The sequence below is a fragment of the Schistocerca gregaria genome, chromosome 4 (assembly GCF_023897955.1).
Source record: "Schistocerca gregaria isolate iqSchGreg1 chromosome 4, iqSchGreg1.2, whole genome shotgun sequence".
Classification (NCBI taxonomy): domain Eukaryota; kingdom Metazoa; phylum Arthropoda; class Insecta; order Orthoptera; family Acrididae; genus Schistocerca; species Schistocerca gregaria.
In genome coordinates, this window is record NC_064923.1 from 37,331,603 (window position 1) to 37,357,775 (window position 26,173).

General features: G+C 46.5%; 1 protein-coding gene across 1 annotated transcript in view; it reads left to right on the top strand.

Moving 5' to 3' along the window:
- LOC126266738 (odorant receptor Or2-like) overlaps window positions 1-26,173 on the top strand; it is a 210,960-nt gene that overhangs the window by 34,371 nt on the left and 150,416 nt on the right. Inside the window, exon 2 of the mRNA XM_049971223.1 lies at window positions 8,740-8,967. Within this exon, the coding sequence (XP_049827180.1) occupies window positions 8,740-8,967 (228 nt within the window). The remainder of the gene's footprint in view (window positions 1-8,739; window positions 8,968-26,173) is intronic.

Genomic DNA, 26,173 nt, shown 5'->3' on the forward strand with positions numbered 1-26,173 from the left:
CAATGCAGTTCAGGCAAGCATCACCTAGAGTCCTGGAACGGTATGTATTTTTGAGTGGTGTTATATATGCCGCGACAGTTCCCTGACATCTGTTTCACCGCGGATGCACTCTTATCGTCCAAGCTCATACAGGAATCAATAATTGGCGAGTAGGGGCTTAATGTGTAAGGTGGCTATAATACCACACCTTACAAGTATCCATCCACATACTTTTCCGTGACCTACGAACAAAATTAGGTATCATGTGACGGGTTGTACATGGTATATAAGAATATATAAAGCAGACTTACATTCTCACATACGTCTTGTAAATAATTGTTAGCGCTTATTGCATAAAAGGTGACGGAGTGTGTTCATTATAAAAACGACGTAATTAATGATTGCCTATACTAGTAGATGTTGGAACGCCAGTGGAGGTCAAACGGCAGGCAGAACTCAAGCACTGGGTGGAAGAACCGCACAGGTGTTGGTCCTACTTAAACACAGGAAGTAGCTAGACGGACATGGTACCACCTGAGCTTTGGAGCACAATAGGGTGATGGCGGGCGGCTATTGTAGTAGGCGCCGGAAGGATAACCGGATAATACTTCCGAATGCTGAAATTCTTGGACGCAGGTGAGAGGCACGAAGAAGCGGCACCTCGGAAACCACGTAAGCGGGGTTATTTCCAAGTATTTTTACTCAGAAGAGTACCATCGTAGGGGTATAGGTTTTTCTTCGCAAACTTTCGGCACTGGTCTGCAAAACACTGAAATATGGTTGGTCGGCGTTCGGAATAATCTGTAGAGAGGGAGAATATTCCGTGGTTTCAGGAATATGATTCGTTGTCGAAATTACGATGGGGGGAGCGGGGGGGGGGGGGGGGGGGGGAGGGAGGGCAAGCCTTGCTGGGCGGTCAGACGAGATCTTCCGTTGTGAGCGCCCGTGTGTGACGGTCGCTCGATATCAGCTTTGTTGGTACAGACGGACTTGCTCTCTTTGCTCTCATGAGAGTTTATATTTAGAATAGTTAGGCACTGTACTGTTGCGAACTTATACGATTCTGGACTTCACCTCCCGGTTGGAAGTCGTCGTTGAGTACGCAGCGTTCAGTAATTGAGAGCACTTCCTCTGCCTATACTTACGTTGAGCGTTATCTGAACTCCGTCCTTGTGGTTGGGAACTCGCGTTTCTCAGCTATAGAACACAGAGAGGAGAAGACAGCATTAGAGTATATTAGTCAGAAGAACGCCATCTGCAGTCTTAGTGTTTGAAAGAGTTTATTTGTGACCGGAGTTCTTCCGTGGTCGCAGACGTGTACGAGAACCATAACTTCGACGCATCGGACGCAGTGGACACCATGGTATCGCAGATTGCTTCGGCTTGTTAGGTCTATAAAAGCGAAACAGTTGTGATCACGGTAGTTTATTTCCACTAAAGTTCCGCACCACCATAGATCATCTTTGAAAGTAGTGTCTTCTAGTGTTTGGTACAAAGATGTTCTCAGTCATTTATCGTTATTGATATTAGACCACTCAGTCATAATAAGGATCAGCGTTCTGCAATTTATCAGTATTTTTCTTAGGAAATGTAAACTTCGTGATATAAAGGCTTTTTTTTTAAATCTAGAATAAACATATAAGCAGGAACCACGTTTATCATTTAGTAGGATTAGTCGCCTTCGTCGTTCATTTATGTTTAGATTGTAATTTATAGAATTAAGAGATCCTAAGATCTGCCTCAGGGGGTAGTCAGACAAGGCCAAATCTTCATTTTAGCGTTTGTTGTTTTCCGTTGCGCACATTCATTTTTACACCCTTCTGGAGTATCATCTTGGAAATGAACGAGGGACGCTGCACTGCATCTTGCGGAAAGTTGACAATTTGGGTCGTATGCGAAGCGTGCCCAGATGGCTGAGGAGGTTAAGGCAGCCCTTCTAGAGAAGCACGGCCTCTGGGTTCGAGTCCCGCTCCAGCACTAATATTCAGCTTTCGCCAATGCATTACCACATCGCCCCGTGTGTCTGAAAGTTGCTGGTTTTTGACCCATGCTCTCCCTTTCCTTGCCGGCCGCGGTGTCTAGCGGTTCAGGCGCTCAGTCCGGAAGCGCGGGACTGCTACGGTCGCAGGTTCGAATCCTACCTCGGGCATGGATGTGTGTGATGTCCTTAGGTTAGTTAGGTTTAAGTAGTTCTAAGTTCTAGGGGACTGATGACCACAGCTGTTAAGTCCCATAGTGCTCAGAGCCATTTGAACCAATCTCCCTTTCCTTCCCCACCGTCTGTTTCGTTTATAGTACTGGTAGTTGTAGTGTAGAAATGTTCATACCCAGTCTGTCACAAGGTCACATGTCTGACTTTATAAAATCGTCATAGCGCAATCTAATGTGAACAGCGTCTCGAAGGCTCCAAATATAGAAAGGAAGTGTGCCGTCACGACTAACCATTGCGCACTAGTGAAACTCGGCCACCTGATCACTGGACATTAGTTCGTGTTCAAAGTACTGACTGCAGGTATACTGTAAAGCAACGTTGCCAATGCCCTACCACACTAAGAGCCATTTTGGTGACTTGTAACTCGTGAAGTGATAAATACGACTCGTAATACGGAAAACGCTTCTAAGAGTCAGCTGTCAAGTGTAGAAAAGTCATGGTGATCAATTTATATATATACTGAAACTTCCTGGCAGATTGTTATTAGAATAACATTAAATACAACAAAATATAACATCCTTTTTTTGTTTCTTTTTTTGTAATAATTTGTATTGAAGAAACTAAAAGTACATATATATTCACTATGCAAGAGTTCTTCAAGATACCATTCCATTTAAACATATACAAATAACTGTTAGTTAAGCAAAAAAATAAATAAATACATTAAAAAGAAAAAAACATTAAATACAACAAAGTATAACATATTCTGTCTTTTTTTTTTTTTTTTTTTTTTTTTTTTTTTTTTTTTTTTTTTTTTTTTGTCTATGCATGGGAACGTGGATAAGGGTGTTGCATCATGTGACAGGTATGCATGGTACACCCCAGCTTTGAGGGGGGGTCAAGGAAGACGCTGCGGAGATAACCGGCAAAAGTTTGTCGGTAAGATGGTTTTCGGGTGAGGGTGCTATGCGAGGTCACAACTTTGTACCAGAAGTCAAGGACTGCATGCGGACCATTTTGAAAGAGGTATTCTAAAGCCAGTCCTCGAAACCAGATGAGAGTATGGTGCTTAGCAAGAGGGTAGTGAAATGTCTGGGGCAACAACAGGAAATCCGGGGTTACCGTCGTTGGCGGGGCACGGAGGTAAAAGCCCACGATTCGTTGGATGAGGAGCCATACGTTTTGTTTCAGGGGGCACGTAAAACGGTGCTCGTCGGTGTCTTCGAGCAGACAGTCAGGGCAGAGTGGGGAGGTGGCCAGTCCTATGCGATAAAGTAGACTGTTAGTCGGGAACTTTCCATAAACTAAAACATACCAGAGTACAGACACAGACGACGGTAAAAAGGGTGCATGCACACACCCCCAAACCGTGCGCCAGTTAATGTCAGGATGCCGTAGCACCATGGGGTCGCAAGGATTGGACAGCATAAACAGACGATAATAATCTTTTGTACGGGGAGGACGTGCGACTGGAAGATCGGCCCGAACGTAGCTGAGTTCTATGAAACAATTGGCGACGTGGTACAATAATGGAGAAATAGGTGCCACATTGATCGGTGGATCGAGAGAAGCTGGTCGGAGGATATCTAAGAGACTACGTGTTAAGGACGGAACCGTCCCCTGCCAGTGCCGCAACAGAGTGTGGACAAAGAGTGCGGAAGATCGTGCCCGCACGTTGACGAGTCCGAGGCCACCTTTTGCAGGAGGCAATGTTAAAGTGATGTAGCGGACTTTGAAAAGTGCCCCTGCTGACACGAAATATCCAAAGGCTGATTGGATGCGGCGGCCAAGGAGTAACGGCATTGGGAGGATCTGGGCGACGTGTACCAGTTTAGGGGCTACATACATGTTGACATAGGACACACGTTGGAGTAGGTTTAAGTTACGGTGCACTTGACCGCGGACATGGTGCCGAATCGACTGCAAAAGCCGCCGGTAAGCCAGGGCCACTGTGCGGTGTGTGGAGCTCGTAAATTCGATACCCAAGTAACGAAGGGTGGTACTGACTGGGAGTGGGTTCGGCACCATAGCCGGGAGGCCGCGCCCAATGTGCATCATAGTCGATTTACGGACATTAAGAATGCTACCAGAAAGATGTCCATACTGGTGGATCCACTGGATGGCGTCATTGAGTTCCGTGGAGGAGCAGGTGAGAAAGAGAAGATCGTCCGCATAAGCCCTACAGTGAAAAGTGTAGTCACGCAAAGTGAGGCCCTGCATCTAGAGGTAAGTCCAGTGATGAGGGGCTCAAGTGCAATGGCATATAGTAAAGTAGACATAGGGCATCCTTGACGTACAGAGCGGCGTATATGAATCGGTCCTACAAGCCTCCCATTGACTTGTACCATCGAGACGGCGGGAAGTAGTAACTGGTGAATGGCATCGACAAAAAGTAATGGGAACCCCATGCGTGTCGCCACCATGAGGAGGAATGGGTGTCGAACGCGATCAAAGGCACTCGTGAAATCGACGGATACCAGTGCTGCACGAAGGCGACAAACCGACGCCAGTGCAATGAGGTCACGGCATTCTCCTAGGGCTGTTTGTAAGGTGGCCCCACAACCACGTGCAGTCTGCTCAGGTGAAAGGACCGTAGGTAAGACGGTGCGCATGCGCGCTGCTAAGAGGCGTGCATAGATTTTATAGTCTGCATTCAGGAGTGTAAGGGGGCGATATGCAGAGACATGAGACCCTCCCTTCGGTTTAGGCACAGGTAGAAGAATGCCAGTGACGAATTTAGGTGGAATTGGGAAGGATGGAGTAAAGAGTTCCTGAATCATTTCCGTCCAGCGAGGAAGCATCAACGTGGTGAACGCCCGGTAAAACTCCACTGGGAGACCATCTGGTCCTGGTGATTTGTTCTTGGCCCCTCTGTTGATCGCATCTACTACCTCTTCTGCGGTGATTGCAGACATCATGGACGTTGACTCCGCTACGGTGAGTGTCCGGTCAGGGGAAGGACGGAGATCATCAGGAATGGGCGTCGCCATCTGTTCATCATCATAAAATTGGCGATAATGTTCAGCAAAGGCAGACACCACCGCCGCCTGTGTTGTGTGGTGAACACCATCGGAGGTCGTGATGTGGGAGACGAAGAGTCGACGTCGACGACTGTGGTCGGATGCGGCATGGATTGTGGATGGGGTTTCGTCGTGGAGGAGGTCTTGTCGTCGGGAACGCACCACGACACCATGCAGTCGTGCACGTTGAAGAGAGAGGAGACGAGCTTTGGTACGTTGTCGTTCCCTATGGGTGTCAGGTGATGGAGGGAGTGCATCGAGCTCACGGAGGACGGCGTAGTAAAAATTTGTGTTGTCTCGATGCCATGCTGCTGCTTCCTTGCCACATTGTATGAAGGCCTTTCTGATCGCAGGTTTGGCACATTTGAGCCACCAATGGAACGTGGATGTGTACTGCGGAAGGCGTCTTTCGCAAGACGCCCACGTAGTGGCAATACATTGTCGGCAGTGTGGATCATTAAGGAGGGAGGTATTAAGCTTCCAGTAACCTCTGCTGCGCCACACTGACTGAGGTGGCAGAGCCAGGGAGCAAATGACGGCGCAGTGGTCCGAGAATGCAAGGGGCCACCGTTCAGCTTGGGCGACGTCATTGCCAAGGTGGGCAGAGACATATAACCGGTCCAGTCTGCTCGCAGAATGTGCTGTATAATGGGTGAAACCGGGGGTATTGCCATGAATTTTCTCCCAAACGTCCACTAGGTGAAAATCTTCGATTAAGGTGAGAAGCGCCGGGCATGGCGAATAACCAGGCATTTGGTCCTGCGGATGGAGGACACAGTTGAAATCGCCTCCCATGATAAGGCGATCATAGCTTCCAGAAAACAGGGGCGCCACGTCATGTCCGAAGAAAGTGGACCGCTGCCGACGGTTCGTGGAGCCAGACGGAGCGTAGATATTGATGACGCGCGTGTCGAAGATGGTAACAGCCATGCCTCTTCCACAGGGAAGGATTGTCGTGTCCTTGAGTGGGATTCCTTCGCGTATGTAGAAAGCCACTCCACGCCCTGATTGATCACATGTGGACGTGTATGAGTCGTAGCCGTAGACTGGTGGTAGTGTGGCAACGCGTACTTCCTGAAGAAGGGCGACGTCGACGTCAGAGGCCCGAAGCATGTCACATAGGAGTTGCAGCTTGGGTACAGTGCCGATCATGTTGATGTTCAGCGTGGCAAACCGATACGTTTGTTTCAGTGGTGGTGGACGCGCATCTACCATCACCAAGGCAAGTAAGAGGAGGGCACCGACAGGAAGTCCCGTCCCATCAGGTGCAGGGCCTCGCTTTTGATGTTAACAGGCAGCCTTGTCCGGCGGAGGCAACTCATCCGGAGGAGGGGGCGTATCTTCCTCAATCTCGTCGGCCCATGCTCCTATGCCATGGGTCCGTCCAATGTCCATGGGAATTGCGTCGTGGTGAGAGAGATCTGGAGTTGTCGGCGGGGAGACAGGCGTCTCAACCGGCGCACCGATCGTTATATTGTGCGTGGCGACCTCCATAGAGGTCCCGTCCTGCGAAATGTCTTGATCATCATGAAAGTTGTCCGCCGACCTCTGCATGGAAATGTCGGTTGGTTGGGTGTCGCCTTCGTCGTCGCGGGTGGCGACGCTTTGAGAGCTCGTGGGTGAACGGTGACGGCGTTTGCGCCTACGTGGCGAGCGTTGTTTGCGCACGTGTTCCTCAGTGTCGGAGGACGGCAAGGAAGAGAGTGGACCTGGTTCGAATGCGTCGGTGGGTACAATGAAATTGTCAAACAGGTGTTGTGAAGAAGTACTGTTCTCCTCAGCGTCCGGTGCGGGAGCCTGTTCGGCGGCAAGGTTGTCAGGTGGGACGTCCGCACCGTCCATAGGTGACTGGGACGGTGGGACGTGCCGATCGGAAGGAACGGGCGACGGACTGGACGAAACTGTAGACGTGGCAAGAGCCGCTGCGTAAGTGACCGGTAGGGCGGTCATAGTGGGTGTGACGGACGCTTCCGACAACGGGAGCTGCGCGACACGTCGTTGAATGCATTCAGACCGTAGGTGACCTTCTTTCCCGCAACCGGAACAGGTTCGAGGTTGGCCGTCGTACATTATAATGGCACGGCAGCCTCCGATACGTAGATAAGAAGGCACGTGTTTCTGCAACTCGATGCGGACCTGTCTAACACCGTTTAAAGCGGGATAGGTCTGAAATTGTACCCATCGTTCGGCAACATGTTCCAGAACGTTGCCATAGGGACGGAGCGCCTCTATGACGACGTCTGCAGGTAGTTCGAACGGCAGTTCGAATATCCTTATCGTCCGTGTGCCGAGACCTGCGTGATCGACGGTAACGGGTCCGACGTTGCCGTCGGAATGGCGGAAGCGCAGTCCACGTTTTGCCTCTTGAAGCACCTTGTCGCACGCCGCATCGTTGATCATTTTGACGTAGACGGTACTGCTAACTATCGACAAGTGGATACCAATTAGATCCGTCGGTGGTATCTTAACTTCATCGCGAATAAATCGTTCTACCTCCAGGGCCTTGGGTCGGGCGAAGTCGGAACAAAAGTTGAAACGTAATGTCTTCTTCCGATAGTTGTGCGCCATGGTGGTCTAGAAGGGAAAACTGCACTTACAGCGGCCGAAGTAAACACAAACACACCGCAACGCTCTGGCGCGTGACCGCCTCGCAGCACTGCCGGCGGCAGACTGCTTCTAAGAGTCAGCTGTCAAGTGTAGAAAAGTCATGGTGATCAATTTATATATGTACTGAAACTTCCTGGCACATTAAAACTGTGTGCCCGACAGAGACTCGAACTCGGGACCTTTGCTTTTCGCGGGCAAGTGCTCTACCATCTGAGCTACCGAAGCACGACTCAGGCCCGGTACTTACAGCTTTACTTCTGCCAGTATCCGTCTCCTATCTTCCAAACTTTACAGAAGCTCTCCTGCGAAACTTGCAGAACTAGCACTCCTGAAAGAAATGATGTTGCCGAAACATGGCTTAGCCACAGACTGGGGGATGTTTCCAGAATGAGATTTTCACTCTGCAGCGGAGTGTGCGCTGATGTGAAACTTCCTGGCAGATTAAAACTGTGTGCCCGACCGAGACTCGAAATCGGGACCGTTGCCTTTCGCGGGCAAGTGCTCTACCATCTGAGCTACCTATCCTTTCTTTCAGGAGTGCTAGTTCTGCAAGTTTCGCAGGAGAGCTTCTGTAAAGTTTGGAAGATAGGAGACGGATACTGGCAGAAGTAAAGCTGTGAGTACTGGGCGGGAGTCGTGCTTCAGTAGCTCAGATGGTAGAGCACTTGCCCGCGAAAGGCAAAGGTCCCGAGTTCGAGTCCTGGTCGGGCACACAGTTTTAATCTGCCAGGAAGTTTCATATCAGCGCACACTCCGCTGCAGAGTGAAAATCTCATTCTGGAAGATATATATATACTGTTTTTTTGTAATGGTAACGCCTCCACACCTTCTCACAGTGTCTGTGACTATGTCGTAGAGAAATAGTCTATACAATTTCTCTCTAGTGTCTACAGTTTGTACAGAAATTAGTGTAATTCGGCAAGTACTGTAGCGCAGACTATAACGCCCTGTTTTTCTTCGAATCGAACACTGTGCGAGCAGGTGGTGGACGTGCGGTGGCCGTGCCTCCTGCTGCGCGCCATCGGCCTGTGGGCGCCGGAGCGGGGCTGCCTCCGCCGGCTCTACTCGGCCTACACGCTGTGGTCGCTGCTGCAGCTGGTGGCCAGCGTCGCGGGGCAGTTGGCAGGCCTGCGCGGCCACTGGGACCACCTGCCCACAGTCGCCACCTCCGTCTGCCTCATCGTCACCTCCGTCTGCACTTTGTTCAAGGTAGGGGGCGGCCACGGTGGCGCTACGGGTACGAAAGCGGAATGCTTGTCGAGAAGAACAGCACGTGCTCACTCTGTTCTGTAGAGCTAGTTTGTAAACACAATACAGCGATTTAAAACTTTCCCGGTGTACAGGTTGTTCAATGAAAATCCGCGAGAGCTGTCGGATGTCTGCCGCTTCCTGCCACGATACTTCGGAGCAAAGTGTTCCGGCCATCTTCACGTGAATACCGAAGGAAATGCGTGCTCCGAGCTCCCCACTGTCTCCCATGGTGGCTAACTTTTCTATGACGACCGAGCACTCGCCTCAGCTATTTTAAAAGCAACACTATTTCACCGATACGGTTACGACTTTTTTATAGTTTGGCCTCACGGTTTGGACGGTTTCCGAGAGTTCCTTCCACATCCGAACTCCATAAAATTTAGTGTGGATATGAAAAGATGGTTTCTTGCCATTTTTAGATGTCTTGGTACGACTAGCGAGCGATGGTAGACTCACTGTTTCGCAAGTCAACTCGTACAGACCTTTGTTTACAAGCTACTGGTTGCCACCACCCGCCATAAACGACTGGCGTTCTGACGATGTTAATCTGCCGATGCCACACCATCTCAGACGCCAATAGTGTGCAAGTGGAATTGCAACACTTCCAAACACTGTTCCTGAATAATATAACTCCAGGACCTGTTGTGTACATAGTTCCGCGTAGGCAGCGCGTACACAACTTTCCCACTAGAGCGCGCCCCACTAAGCACAACAGCGCAGACACAGCGCTCGTCCGTCTCTGCACTACGAGATGGCGCTGCCATAGCGACGGACCAAATTCTGTTTCCGCCGATCCGCGTATTAATATGTAACGCAGCCAATGAGATTGCTGCTAACGTAGAACCTTTTCTCCTCGCGGATCACACTCGCGCAGTGATACATGAATGTGCGAGGTATTGTAACAAGTGTACAGACCTCTGATTAGCCAGTCTGCATTTCTCTGCATCAGTCTGTACCAGTCTGTACGAGTTCTACATTTGTCTGTACCAGTCTATAGTCAAGTTCCAGTCTGCGCCTAATAAGATTGCCCTATTCCTGTACATAGCCATGAAGATAAATGTCAAGTATCATAAATGTGAGAATAAGATTAACATATCAATCCCAAAGGAACTTTAGATTGTCAATTGTAAATAGCATCCAGAACCAAGGTAAGTAATTTTTATGCTTGCTATTATTTTAATAAATGTGTGTGAAAATTAATCAAGTTCTGTTTAAAGTTGGTCACCAGCAATCTGCTACTCTAAGCGTGCAAATGGAATTTCTATCGTCTGACCTAACGGCAGAAGATAAACACGCCACGGTAAGACCATGAGACATATTGCTGACACTCGCCTACTGCGTTAGAGCGACAGGTCAAATAATCTGATGGTGTCTGTACTGAACGTCTTACAGTACGCACACCACAGGACCCCTATAGATATACAAACGGCGGGGCAAGGGACAAGATGAGACCATCGAAATGACTGTTTATCCACCATTTATTGGAAATGTTGCAGCGGAAGTGCGTAGAATCTTAAGAAGACATAAAATTGAAGCAATGTTTCGTTCTTCTTCCAAAATCTCTGTGCTATTCTGACCTGTTAAAGACGGCGTATAGTTGCGCAAGGCACCTGTTTTCAGGATATCGTGTGAATGCGGCAAATCTTATACTGGATCACCCTTTCTCCAAATAACTAAATCCTCAATAGCCGCACACTGCATTTCGACTGAACGTATGATGAATTGTCAACCTTTCTGCAACTCCAGGTCAATGAACTAGTGGAAATAACGTAGCTGGCTGTATCCAGTTAAATTCTGCGCGAAATCTCGTCATAGAAAATTTTTGTGCAGTGCGTAGCCGGCGTCATTCTGCAACTTTACCACATGAAGACAATCAATTTGATATCGATGAGGTGAGTTTCCGCCGCGGAAGGCTCAGCGCAACGCCAACTGGATACACCACGAGGGTGCCGGCGGGGCGTTAAATAAGTGAGTTCAGTGCATTTCACTCAACGCTGACAAAACTACAGGCATTTACATTACCAAGAAAAATCCAATCCTCCGGAACCACATCGTCATTCCTCGGTCGACGGATACGAAGTACCTCTGGATTCATATTGATCAGAAGCTCCTTTTCCACCATAGTGTCCGACGAAAAGTGCTTACAGTAACAAGAACTATCTACCCGTTATTCACATGGATCAAAAAGTCCTTTTCCATTATCATGTCCAACAAAAACGGCCTTTAAGTAACAGTAGCTGCTACTTCTTTTTCATTAGTAGAAACCTGCGAACGGTCAGTAAAACATGCCTCTACAAGACTGCTATACTTCCATCACTTACATACAAAAGCACAGCATGGGTGACCATTGTCAAGATGTGAATGAGAATTCTGCAATGTATCCGAAACAAGGTCCATAGTTGGAGGGTATACGCCCATCTCCTTGTTAGGATCACTACTGTGCACAATGGAACGGAGGTGCCGCTCCTGAAGACGACTGCCAGAGACTTAGCCCACCGGTACGATACGAAGGTCGGCGCCCTTCGAGGTACAGGTTGCAGACAGTGGAGACACTGACCATCGGGATTGATTTCGTTATCCAGTATCTGTCATGATGCTGGAGAAGTCGGATATTGGCGACAGTTAACCCAAATGGAAACCACTCCAGCAACAGGGACTAACAACACTTTCCTGGAGAATTTAACAGATACTGTCAGAAATCGGTAAGGGAAAGAATCGGGAAATCCTTAGAACCAGCCTCATCAATGCAGTCCGACCACCAGTTTGGCTGGTGGGACTGTACATCAGGTGTCATTACAAATGAAAAGAAAGACATTTTCTCATACGAAGATGGGCAGAAGACTCTGCACCGAAATATTGTGGCAGCAGGTTGCAAACATCTGGCATTTCTCCTGAAATTTTGTAGGAAATGACGTGAAAGCGGAATGCCGATTGGCTGCTGCCTGCTTCAAGAGAGCACTCGACTACACGTCACACGCCTTCCGCCCCACTGTCTGGCGGTACTGTGGCAAGAACGCAGTCACTCTGCCGTTCCTTAAAATATACGAGTACTTTCATTTGCCCAGTCTTCTATAGTGCCAGACACCGTGGCGGCAGGCACACTGGCGCCTTAGCCGTGGCGGTTCGAGTGCTCGCTGTTTATGAACTGAAACGTGAGTCCGTCTCGTGGTTGACGTACGTGCTTGGCCCTCCAGGGACACTGGTGCACATACGGCTGAATGTCGGCGGGAAGAGCTCTCTCTCTCTCTCTCTCTCTCTCTCTCTCTCTCTCTCTCTCTGTGTGTGTGTGTGTGTGTGTGTGTGTGTGTGTGTGTGTGTGTGTGTGTGTGTGGATCACAGACTATTTCTAGGCGATACATAGATAGCGTTGGCGAGGCCAAGGCATCCATTATATCCAGCCCGTACAAAGAGAGAGCGTTTTATAAACCCAGACAATTAAATTCAGATTCTACACAGCTGATGGCATTATAAATCTGATCACTAGAATGTGAATTAGTTGCGTATATAATCAGGAAACTTATATTTCTTTTAAATGCAATAGTTCGTTCGTAGTTAGGAAAAGCCGTTGGCGTTCAAGTTTTGTTTGTAGCCCAAGCGGTAGCGGCCGCATTCTGATTCGCATCGTGCGGCAGCCACGGAGAAAAGGCAGCCCTAGAGTCAGAAGGTCCTCCTCAGCCCCGCTGGCAGCTGGCAGGCCAGTTCAGCCACCTTGTAGCGCTGCGTTTATAGCCAGGGAAAAACACTGCCCAGGTTGTAACATTGCGGGAGACACCGCACCAATATCACAGTTCACTCACCCGTTTCGTCTCATTTGTCAGGTTCGTTTTTCGTTCACTGTCTCTGGCACGCCAGAGCACCATTCTGCCGGGATAGGTCCAAAGAACACCAATACGTTGGAGTGAGACCTGCGGGGATTCCGCGCTGACTGCTGACTACGTCGCGTCACGGGTGTGTGGCGTCATCGACTGTATCGGAGCTACTGTGAGACTTCGCTTGTTAAAATCAATCACTGTCTTGGGTGTTCATTGTCTGAGTTCTCACTACTGTAGCAGCAATAAATGTTTCTGTTAGCTGGGCGTTTCTCTTAAGATTTGAGTTGCAAGGAATTGGCTCGACTTGGTCATAAATGTCACAATCTAGTTTATGGACAACTTCACCTTCACAGAATTTATTTCAGTATCGAATTTGACGTATTGTAAATGTTTCATGTGTTTTGTTTATTATTTTGAGTTTAGTCATAATAAATCAATTGTTATTTTGTACAGAACTTTCATTTTGCTGATCGGTAGAGCAACCCTTTCATTTCCCACTACGTTAATGAAACTTTCCTGTATACAATAATTTGCTCTATTCTACTCCACTTGCAGGATCGATTACAATCAGTTCGCGTTTCTTCTTAATCCATGTGCAACAGCAAAAGTCGGAGTTAGAAAAGGGGGGCTTAAAGAATCATTTCGATATGAAGATTCTAGAAGAATATAGTGTTTAAAACACTGCTAACCCCGGCACCTCGCAATGTCAGCTGATGACGCGAGTACTGTTATTCAAGATGGCCGTATACATTGTATTCACCACGTGGTTTGGTACACAGAGTACGCTATCATGATGTCATCTAATGTCACGAGTACCGTTATTCAAGATGGTAGCAAGCAGTGTGTTCGCCACGTGGTCCAGGACACAGCCAGAGCACACTCCTATTACATAATTCAAGATCGTCAAAGTTCCCAAGGCAGATCACTATGTAAAAAATTTGAACCAAGTCGAACCCTCTGGAATTCTATAGCGTCCCACAAATAACGTTCGCTTTCTTGATGTCTCCATAGAAAAATTCACTCCCAAAGATAAACTCTTTACGAAAATAGCCCAGACTTTCATCTTTTCTACTGTACACTATTCCTTAATACTAAAATATTCTCTATTTCATCATCTCAAGACTTTCTAAATGATTTGCTTCAGCGTTTGCGAAGCTAAACTAAATCTAACAAACACTTGTCTTAATACCAGCAGCCTAAAACTACATGTATATAGCATTCACGTTCGAAAAAATCACTAAGCTCACAGACTTTGAGCGAGATTCAATAAATCCTTGACCAAGAATATGTCTACTTGCGTCCTCCTCAGACGAGTTCGTAATATAAACGCATAATGACTTCATATTCGAAGGCTGAATTCAATATCATACAGTATGTGTTCCAAATAGCATCTTCACTCATAGTATGAATTATTTAGCTGTAATTTGATAAATTATCATAGGCTCAGTTCTCTTCGAGGTCCTGGAAGCATCTGACTAGTTCAGCTTTCAGTCACTATGAGTGCTAGTGAACTCACCCCTCACCCCCAAAATGATCAACACCCATTGGTTCACACTGAGATCAGGTGATACTACATCATCACATCTATATAAGGAACCTCTCCGCTGTAGGCGCATCTGCAAGTGGCTGCGGGCTAATTGACGGTGGGGCAAGTCCACCCAAAAGAGCCGTCGTCCTCTGCTACGCTCCACGTGCACCTGCACCAAGTCCGGGCTTCTCTCACCGGGAAGCGGCTACTGCTGCCGCCGCCATGGCCGCAACCACCTCTCCAGGCCCCCGCCCTAACCCGGCCGCTGCGGTTGCCACAGCACCGCTCTGCCATCCATGGGCCTCCCTCTCGCAGCGGCTCGATTCAGCAGCGTCTCCTGCACCCTCGCGTGAGGCACAGCGCGCGACCGTATCCGCCTCTCCAGCTACATCTAATTGTTCTAGTATTAGTAATACAGAAGATCCTGTGTCTAGTGGCAGTTCTCTCCCCCCGTCCTTTTGGTGAAGGACATCAGGTCAGTGACACCATGCCGCAGTTGTAGTACTCGGTGATTGCCGACGCCTTTGAGTAGCGAATCTTGTTCTCCAGGATCGAAAACTCTGCAGGACGGTACCGCGACCCTGTTGGATTTCTAAGCGCATGCCTTCCTGTTGCGGAAACACAGCTCCTCAAGGTAGTCAATGATCTGTGGCATCCCGCCATTAAACACAGTGATGTGCTTTGCACTGAATCATCGCACCCGCCAAAAGTTGAGTGTGGCGTTGGAGAGACGAGCATCCATTATCTTTGGGGGTAAAATGGCGTGATAATGAGGAGCACATGAATCGCCGAGTGGTTTCGTAAATCCACCTTGAGTGCTATACTGAGCCGGTTTTCAGAGATGGAAGTGAAAGGCTCAGCTAAGGCACTCAGCAGAATTCTACACCTGGACATCCATATACATGTCTACGACCCGGTAAATCGAGGATCTGGTTATATCAAGCTCCCTGAAGATAGAGGTAACAAGAGGACATGCATTAATGTCCAAAATAGAAAAGATCAGGCTTGTTTTGCGAAAGAAAGTGTGATCGAAGGGATCCTCCTGAGCGTCCCAGTACAGACGATGTGGGTGATAATATTCATTTGTGTTGTAACTTTAATGGTATAGAGTTCCCCGTCTACATCCATGACATACCTAAATTTGAGGCCCAGAATACCGGCATATCGGTTCACGTTAATGGCATGGAGAAGAAGAAAAGCAAGTCAGGCGAGCTAGACAAGTACATCGTCGTCTGACCCCTCCATTTCTCAAAATTTGCCGGGGAGCATCAGCTGCACGAAAACATGCTGCTCTTCTCTCAAGGTGGTATTATCACTATGTTTGGATCAAGGACATGTGCCGCCTACTTTGTTTTCAGTTAAGTGGCACTGAGCACTATGGGACTTAACATCTATGGTCATCAGTCCCCTAGAACTTAGAACTACTTAAACCTAACTAACCTAAGGACATCACACAACACCCACTCATCAAGAGGCAGAGAAAATCCCTGACCCCGCCGGGAATCGAACCCGGGAACCCGGGCGCGAGAAGCGAGAACGCTAACGCACGACCACGAGCTGCGGACTTTCAGTTAAGTGACAAACGGCGTAAAAAGCATATTTGTTTAAGGTGCCTCAACTACTTTTCCTCAGACAAGTTATTAGCAATACATCTAGTAGACCGCGCTTCCAAGGATCCGGTACGTGGTATCATGCCTACTGAGGAAAACCATAAAGTTTAAGAATGTTCACCACCAGGAGCGATGCCCGTTTGTAATATATGCCGACTTTGAATGCCTCCTCACTCCTGTGACCCACTGTGAAGGCGACCTCATACACCACCATTACAGAGAAACACGTACCATATGCGGCAGAGTACCAAATTGTAACGTCATATGACTCCAAACTTAACACAAATCTTACGTCGGGATAATACTGCGGTTTGGTTGCTCTCTGAGCTTGAAAAATATTCACAGGAGGTTGATAAGCTTTACAGCGGAACCGTTCCCATGACTAAATCGAAGGAGAATGAAGACCTGTATATAACGCCACTGATTGTTATATTTGGGGGCTACCGTTAGACAGAAAAGCGGAAACTCCTCTCGTAGGGACCATTGTCATCTTACAGGGAAATTCCGTGCCGCAGCTCACAACGCGTGCAATTTGAAGTGCCAGTTCCCTAGACACATACCTGTTTTCTTCCACAATTGAAGTGGGTATGAGGCTCAGTTTCTAGTTGGGCACTTGGCCGATTTCGGTCTGGAGAAAGATCAGGTCAGTGTCCTACATGAGAGCGTCGCCAAGTATATTTCATTCTCCAAATGAACGACGCCAAGAATTATGCTCCACTTCCTTGATACGCTACGTTTTATGCAGCACCACTACAGGAACTTGTTGAGACTCTACCTCTGGGGGATATGCATATCACTCGACCTGCATTTTCCGACGAGGGAAAGTTTCAACTTGCGACTAGGAAGGAGGTTTTTCCATATGAGTATGTGGATAGTATGGCCAAACTCAATGAAACTAGGCTACCTGACATAACAGCATTCTCCACCAACCTCACAGGCGACGCCATAACGAATGCAGAGTATAAGTTTGCCGTGAATGTCTGGTGGGAATTCAATATTTCCACTTTAGGAGAGTACGCACAGCTTTACATGGACACAGCCGTGCGCTTGCTTGCGGACGTTTGCGAGAAGTTCCGGAGTCTAAGTATGACCACATATTCTCTGGACTCCGCCTTTTATCACACGGCACCTGGATTGTCTCGGGACGCAATGCTCAAGAAAACGAAGTGCAGCACAGAATTATTGACTGATCCTGACATGCTTCTTTTCTTTGAGCGTGGGATCCGTGGGGGACTGTGTCAATGTGTCCATAGACACGCAAAAACAAATAACCCACGGATGGGTGACAGGTTCTGACTGGAGTTTACCTGAGAGCCAGCAGCACACCGAACGTTGGCTGAAGTGAGGTAGTACGCTTCTGACGTTTGAGCTCAGTACAGCTATTGACATGGTACACAAGTACCGTTTATTTTACATTTTATGCGAGTCTTTTGCCCTTTTGGGCGTTCTGTATTAATGTTGGACCATGCCTCTTTAGGCAGTTTGTAGTTTCCGAAGAAGGCATCGTTATCCGCGCGGAAACCTAGGTCAACATCCTGTTTCTATTTGCAGTCAATGCGGATTCTTTATAAACATCAAATATGATGAATCTAGGAGTCTCTAGATGGCTGGAGGTTTTAATAGCCAATATTTGTCGGCTCGCCATCAGTAACGCTGGGTACTCAAAAATCTCCCACGAGCGAAATGTCAGTGACAGAAATGTACACGAATTCATGACTTTTAAAAGCTTCAAACGGTCTTCGTCGGATACACTGACGTGAGTCTTTTCCGTATTATCTTCCTGATAGTGATCATTTTCTCCTTATGAGCATCCCGAATGTATGAGTTATTGTCCGTTGCACTCTGCACCAGAATGAGTTCTTATTTAGCGTTCATAATAATCTGTCTCATGTCCTCAAAGTAGCCCACAATCATCTTTAGAGGTACGTATGCAGAAATAGCTTGTATTCTGCAACTGTTCTAACCTCTGGATCGTCTATGAACCATCCTGCACTTTCTAAACTATGCAAATCTGCTGGTGATGCTGAGACATATGTTTCAAGGGTTGGTGTTATGCCAACATTGCGTGTACGGTCGGTCAACGACCAATTGAGTTCTTAGCATATCTCTTGGAACAGGAATGCTAAAGCGTTTCGTGTCGGCTTGGACCCCACTGTATCGCTGCCGTCAGTTTTCTTGAATGATCCCTCCATATATATGAAACTCTTGCATAGAAGCGTGAGTGCGTCTCGGTGCTGGATGACAATCCTGATTTCATCGTTCTTGTTAAACGTGGTTGAAGCGTAAGGTTTATGAGAGAATTATTCCTGACGTATAATTCTGTCATAATACTCTGCTGGACTGGTTATATTTAGTGAGGACGTCATTGCGCGGTTTCCTGCCAACTGATTTTAGAAACTCGTAGTTCGCATGTGTTATCACTTTGCTGTTAGGTAGCTAAGTGGCACGCTGCGGATTGAGTGCACTTGTTTTATACCGTATGCCCATCCTGTCTTAGATGTAATCGTACAATGATTTCCTCACCACCAAAGTCAACAAACTGATTATTCCGGTCAACAAAAAGCAGCTCCAAATAACCCAATGTCTGAGCTGTCACTGGAAGGTATATTGCATTGACAGGGGTCTCAACAATCGTTGGAACTGAGAGGAAGAATCTGTAAATACTGTGAATCAGACTAGCGTTGAGATGGGAGTTCGTTGCAATGTTACACTCTACACGGATTGTGCTGATGGGGAGTATGTCCACAGTCTGATCTGAATTGTAAAATTTACTTGGATCCTTCCTCAAAGTCTGTCCTTTTGTGAAACCCAGCGGGTGCCCTATTGAACCCTTCTGGTTAAAGTCAATCGTTGCATTTACAGTCCTTATTTCAGATTTAAGTGTACTGATGTTTCCACATACCTGTAGTTCAATACATTTTCCAGATTATATTATGACTTCGTTTAAATCGTCGATATCGTATGCACCAGGTTCTATTTCCACAATATCTTTTCACCATTCATATTCAGATGCAGTTTGTTGTTAGTCTCGGTGATATTTTGGATGCTGTTTTACGTGTCCAGCCCAATCATTGCAGTACTCCATTCACCAACGCTCAAATCAATTGGCGGGAAGTAGTTTTCACGCAATATAGATGGTCGTTCTTTTAACGTCAAAGTGTAAGACATTGCATCTGAACCTCAACTGATGAATAAATGTTTAAACCTCCCCCTTGTATAGCGTGCTTCTTCTTATTCTTCTTCTTCTTTGTGAACGCAAAGAGAAACATGATGCATAGACGTCAACAGAGGTGTGTACTAAACTCCTGAAAGCGTCGATAATTGTAGAGCACATGTCTTCTGTGAGTGAAGTATCGTTGTCGAAATAGTAGAGGATATCAGCATTTTTCATAACATATGATACCCAGCGGGTGCCGGGGTCTCCAGCAAGATCTAAATTCACAATACTGCATTCACCAGTTTTCCACATGGTCTTCGTTAATGTATCCCGCATAAAGACACCACGGAATCTTGGTATCTTGAATTTGTATCTAACAAACTTCACAAGATCTGTATTTGTGAGTGGTCGATCTTGTAGGACCGCTAATGGTTTTTTTTAAATTTATGAATAGACCAAAGCCTTTCCTGTACGGTTTCAATTATAGTCCTTTTCCAATGGCTGCGGCCTCCATCATGCAGTTATGTCTTCTCGCCTCTTCCAACTGTGCTTTGCGCGTTCTTGACCGTTCGAGCAGTAGCTGCAGCACGACCAGTGAGGGACCCTACCGCCGAGAGCGCGGAGAGGGCCGGCATGAGAAATGGAAGAAAACTGTCAGATATCATGGGTATTGGTAGAACTCGAGGTGTTTTAACCGATCCTCCTCCTCCTCTTCTTCTTCTTCTCCTTCTTCTTCTTCTTCTTCTTCTTCTTCTTCCTGCATCTTTCTGCTTCAGTGCGTTTTTAGCTCCATATAATGCCGTGAGGATACAGTTCTTCAAAGAGCCCTGCTTCGCTCCCCTCTTCTTCTTTCTCTTGTTTAGTGCACAACGTGCAGCATTCATAATTCGCTTGAAATTCATCACTCTTAAACCCAACTTAATTTTTCCACGCATGGTTTTATCAACTGCAAATTCTGCGATGCGTTGACCTACACCAATGTCCTTGCTTCTCCGTACCGCCTCAGCCTTATCAGCTAACATCCTATTTGCATTGTGACGACTTGATAGATCTTTATTTGCACCATATGCAATGTCGTGTTCCACACACGCTTCGTCGAGCAGATTAACTCGCTTATCACCTCGCGCCAAGCGTTTCTGAAGCTTTGTCCCAGGTCCACAGCAGTTATACTGACAGATATGTAATTCCACCGGCAGTTTGTCTAGAGTACCACCACCTCATCTAATGCGTCTCCTAACACTCATATTACGCTACTGTTGTGGTTGTGGACTATGCACGCCCATTATATAGCAAATCGTCGCCATCAATCCAGCTGTTTTGTGTAGCAGGAAAACAAGCCATTTGACTAGTGCTTTATTATCCCCGACTCTCTCCAGGAGAAAAACATCCGGTTCTGAGATTTTATGCAAGTCCTCGGTGTAGACGCAGCCAGCAGTTTTTTCACCTCTACTATCCTTCAATATGTACGTTCTACGATTAGTTCGTTGCACACTTGGAACTGTAAATATGTCAGTTGACCAGTTCGGTAGTTATCATTTCTCAAATGCCGTCTTGTGTTTTGAGATACGCACCAAATCACCTACATTAAATTTATGTTTTCGTGGACCCAGCATCTTAATGCGATAGTACACCGTATCCAGGAGTCCATTGTCACAAACATCGATTGGCCTAATTTTTATTGTGCTATGTTTGGTTCGATTATACTGTGCAATTATTTCTGGGAGGATATCTGTCCATGTGTATGACCCGCGAAGGTTAAAACGCATCCACATTCGTCGACCTTTTATTGTTCTGTTCAGTCGCTCCACGATACTTGCCTTCAGGTGAGTGAATGTCAAGTACTGATGTATTCCGTACCGGTGCATCACGGTCTTGAAACACCTTTTGTAGAACTCCCCACCATGATCGGTTTGAAGATTGTCTGGGCATTGATTCGCTCCTGTCTGTAGCAAACGCTCAAAAACATTGTCAACATTTCGACCCGTTTTTGTTTTGACAGGTAATGCACAGGCAGCTGATGCCATGAGCAGCCGTAGTCGATCTATTAGTTCGTTGGGGTCGTCATAATATACATACTGCGGAATTCGACTGTTCACTGCTTTATGCTCAGTGTCAGTACCATCACCGCTGCTGTTGTTGTTGTTTTCGCCTTCAAGTAGTGGTTTCATAATGGTTTTAAATTTCTTGTTTCTCAGGCTTTTCGCGATCGTTTGCACACTAGTCATGTGCAGTATTTCAAGGTACGTTTCCCTATCATTAATTGAATAATTTATAGGTTTTTTGGTATGTCTTAGGAAAATAAGATTCATTAAGCCGGGTGTTCTCTCAAAACCTCTATCACCAATCTGTACTGTGTCTTCAGTTACATTTGTAGGATGCGTACCCAACATGTACGGTCTTCCCCTGCTGACGCCGAATGTTCTATTTGACCCGGGATGTGACGAATAATGAATTCATCAATGGCATCACCCTCGTTATCGTGTGTTTTTACTGAGAGCTGTTGGAGAGATTCAAAACTGGTTTAAAGCTATCTTTTAGTGTTTGCTGTCGATCGGTATGCCGTAGCCTTAGCAGCCGTAATTTCTCACGAACTGCTTTACGCGCCTGAATCACTTTCTGCTTCGTCGACATCTCGGTGTACGCTGATCAGAGGTCTCCGCAGCGTGAGGCTTTGTACATCAGGTCATTTTCTTCCTCCTCTTACTATGATCCTGATCGGCCTTCTCAACAACAAGGAAGTCTACATCTATTTTCCCCTCAGTAGCCTCGACCTTTTCAGTTACTTTCTTACTGACTTGATTAACAAGCTCATTTAACGCATTCACCATTCTGAGAAGAGTCTAGTAATACGTCTCTAGTTCCCTGCGCATACCTGCAATTTCATACCCAATAGCCTGAATTTTCGCATCCATATACAGGCGAATGTTCTGTCTGTGAACAGCCATCCTCTCGGGCTGAGAAGTAGACATACACGCGAATTTGTCCATGTTGCAGCTTATACTGATGTACTAACCTCTCTTACTGTGCTATATATGCAAGAACTCTTTAAAGTTTCGCCTGTACCTACCGTCAATCAGTTTTCTTGTTTTATCAATAACGAGAAACCCATACTGTGAATGATTCCAGTAATCTGCACATATCTTTACAAAATCATTGAACGGCATTTCGGTTCCGACATGTGCCTGGGAAATGTGTTTCAAATTGAGGTTGTCTTGTTTGAAGGCTATAATGAGGTTTGCGTTATCCCTAACCAACTGTTTGGGGATTCTGGAATATGTTTGACTTAGGTAAAATACATCAGCACCCATATGACGACAAATACAGAAATATTTTCGAATTTGGTCTTGGTTTTCCACAGCAACACCATCAAATACGAAGACGGTGTTTGGCTTTGCTTTTCCAGGTGGAGCGATATCACTACTTTCACTGAATGTCGTGTATGTAACACCAACTTCACCGCGCAATATCCCTGCAGTGGGTGATACTTGGGTTGAAACAGTGTTTTTGAGAGCACAAACATGTTCAAATCGGACGCCATCTACATGCGATAGCAGGGTCATGAGGACATTAGTCTTCCCACAGTTCGATGGAGCTACAGCAATTACTCAAATATTATCAGGAAGGAGAATTCCGTTCTTCTTGTTCTTCTTCAGGTCTTCATCTGCATCTTCACAGGACCAGTCACCCACAACAAAGTCCTTGTGGCGAGGGTGCTTCACCCAGTCCGCCATGATAATAAGTGCACCACGTACAGACAACTAATTGAGATATATAAAAAAACACACTTGAAAGGATAATAATAGTGTGTGCAGCCACTATAGTTTCATCACTTAACTGAGCTGTATTGACTACACAGAGAAAACAGCTATATTTTCACACATGAAGAGTAACTTGATCAATGATCAGCTCAGTAACTCGGATGACAGCGCCCTCTGCTGGTGGTAGTGTGCACTAAGTCAGTTGGAGTCTGGAGCTTGTGGTGAGCACACCCACTAGATAGCTGCTCTGCATGAAATAAACACTTCAGTCCGAGTCCTCTTCCGCTCCCCCCCCCCCCCCCCCCCCCCCCAGTTCCTAGGAAGAAGTGTATTAGGTTAGTTCAAATGACTTTTCTTTCCTGCCATTTGCTTAGTAGTAGTAGAGATACACCAACATTTAAACTTCCCACCAGTCCATAGGTAGAAGTGGCGGACGGGTGACTCAGGTTAGTGGAAACAGACCAAGTGACCTATCTTCCCGCTATTCTCTTAGCTTAGAGGAGATACGCGAATTGACCTTTGTTTACCGCCAAAATTCAAACTTGGCGCGAGTTCATAGGAAGAAGTAGCGGTCATGTGACTTAAGTTAGTGGAGATAGGCCAAGTGAGCTCTCTTTCCACAATTTTTTTACATTACTAGAGATAAGCGTGGTGTGATTTATTATCCTGTTGGAATTTGAACTTCCCGCCTGGGAGGGTTGTATGGCACTTTCCTGTCAAAAGTCAGACTTCCTGCCAGGGGGGTGCGGCACGGGATGTGGCACTTGCGTCATCAGTGACGTGACGGACTTCATCTGGGGTGATCTATTTTGGGGTGGCGTCCTGGTCTGGGGTGACCTACTTTGGGGCGAAATGCTGGTCTGGGTGACCTACTTTGGGATGACGTCATTGCCGCCATCTTGGATAACGGTACTTTGGGGCGACGTCCTTGTCTGTGGTGATCTACGTTGGGGCGATGTCCCCCTCGGGGCGATGTGCTTCTTGTCCACTTACTCTTGAGCTGGTGAAAGAGCTTTACGGAGATGCTAAACAAACTCCACTGGCAGACGTTACAAGAGAGGCATTGTGCATCACGGAGAGAGTTACTATTGAAACTTCGGGGCAGCACTTTTCAGTAGGAGTCCGACAACATATTACATCCATCGCATACATCTCGCATATTGACCACGAGGAGAAAATTCGAGATATTAGAGCCAGCACAGAGGCTTACAGACCATCATTGTTGCCATGCACTATTCGCGAGTGGAACAGGGTTGGAGGGATCAGATAGTGGTACTGAAAGTACAATCCGCCACACACCATTAGGTGCCTTGCGGAGCATGATGTAGATGTAGACAGATGTAGATGTGGATCAGTACAGGGCTAGAGTCGTATTCAAACAATTTTTCCACCTTTGCGTATTCTAAAATGTGAGTCTTTCTTATGAAATTAATAGAAATAGTTTCCGTAATGTTTTATGAATCTGAGTCTGCTGTCTGCTTTCCCCATTATCTGCACATTAAAATTAAAATTTATTGCAACTCTGTCAAGAGTGAGTTTGTCCGATTTAGTGAACCATTATAAATTGATGTTCTTCACTGAAATCTTTCGATTTTGTCTTATTACATGTTCACGGCCATCGAAGTTTTTACTTATGCATACCACAGACAGGACAATATGACTACCATATAGATAAGGGAGGAAATATGCGTTTTATTAGAGATAATGTAGGAATTTTACGTGCGTTCATTGTCGGAAAAAAAAACTGTACGGTTTGCGAGCTACAGCGCATATCACGTTAATGAGCTCGCGCCAAGTGCTGAGGGCGCCGTGTGTCGTGGCCTCGCCCCGTGTGACGAACGCCTTAGGGAAGAACCGCAGCCGAGATCCATGTGTGCACATGCATAACACAGTTGCGAAATGGATTTTGACTTACTCTTGCTACGGTTTCCAAGGGCCCAAGGTAGAATTGATCAAAATTTGATAACTACTTTAGAATACCGACGTTGTCTTTTGGTGAGGGATGTGAAATTTTTTAAAGCTCCTCCTGAACATTAAGTTTTCCGATTTTATTGTTTTAACCGTTATTTCATTTAAATTCGAGCACAACGTTCTGTTCGAATAAGGATAAGTTTTACGTAGTAAGTCATTCTGCCACTCGCACAGAAAAACCTAAAATATGTGGGAAAGGCACAGGAACATTGATGAATAAAATACATAACAGCCTGACTATGCGGTTAGAATGCCATTTATGTTTGAGGATTCTCTGTGAAAGCAAATAATTTTGATGATGTGTTGTGGAGCCGCATTGCTCTTGCGTGCTTACGAATTTCGACACAGCTGTTTCCAGATTGCGACGTGGGTGAACATTATTCTTAACATGTAAGTAATGTGGACCTAGAGTTAAAGAGATTTACAGTAATTGTTTGTTTCGGTAGTAGTGGTTCAAGATTATTTCACGGTGCTCCTTGTTAAAACAGTGCATTTGCACATTTCCATGACAATTAACTATTTATGGAAACGTTTGTTTCGTAGCGTGTTTTGCAATTAATTTTAATGTACATTGAAAAGTTTTGTGGAAGGAGTATAATTTCTCTCCTAATGTACCACGCTGATACCTGTGCAAACTTCTCCTTCGTAAAATATGAACCGCATAGTGCTTCTCCGTTTGTTTTACCATTTTCAATTTCCACTGCGGCACTCATTTCACAAAATATTTTTAAGTTAAAATTTCACTGCAGATGTGCTCAGTGTATTTTGGATTAGATCACTGGCCACTGATCTCGTCACACCGTACTGTTTGCTTTACTCTGATTACTTCTGTCATGTAAAGCAATATTTCTTTTGATTGACGTACGAAGTCACGATTTTGGGCGGTTACCCTTGTAAGGTTAGTCTTTACGTAATGTTACACTGATTTGTTGCTACCGATTCTCGGAAGCTGCTAATCTGCTCACTACCATAACCTGCGACTGTCGACAGGTAATGAAATATGCTTCTCCTCCTCCTCTCCTCCAGCCAGCCGAATAGGCCACGTAAGGCCCCCATGTACCGACCGACCACCGTCTCACCTTAGCCGCTAGGCGCCACGGGGTGAAGATATGGCAGAGCGTGTGACCAGCCGTTGTGAGCACCTACAACGTGCTGACATGAGGATAGTTTCCAACCGAATTCTCATACACAAACAGCAGTTGATCGGCGTTGCCTGGTGAAACGTTGTTGTGATGCCTCGTGTAAGGAGGAGAAATGCGTAGCATCACGTTTCCGACTTTGATAAAGGTCGGATTGTAGCCTACCCCGGTTGCCGTTTATCCTATCAC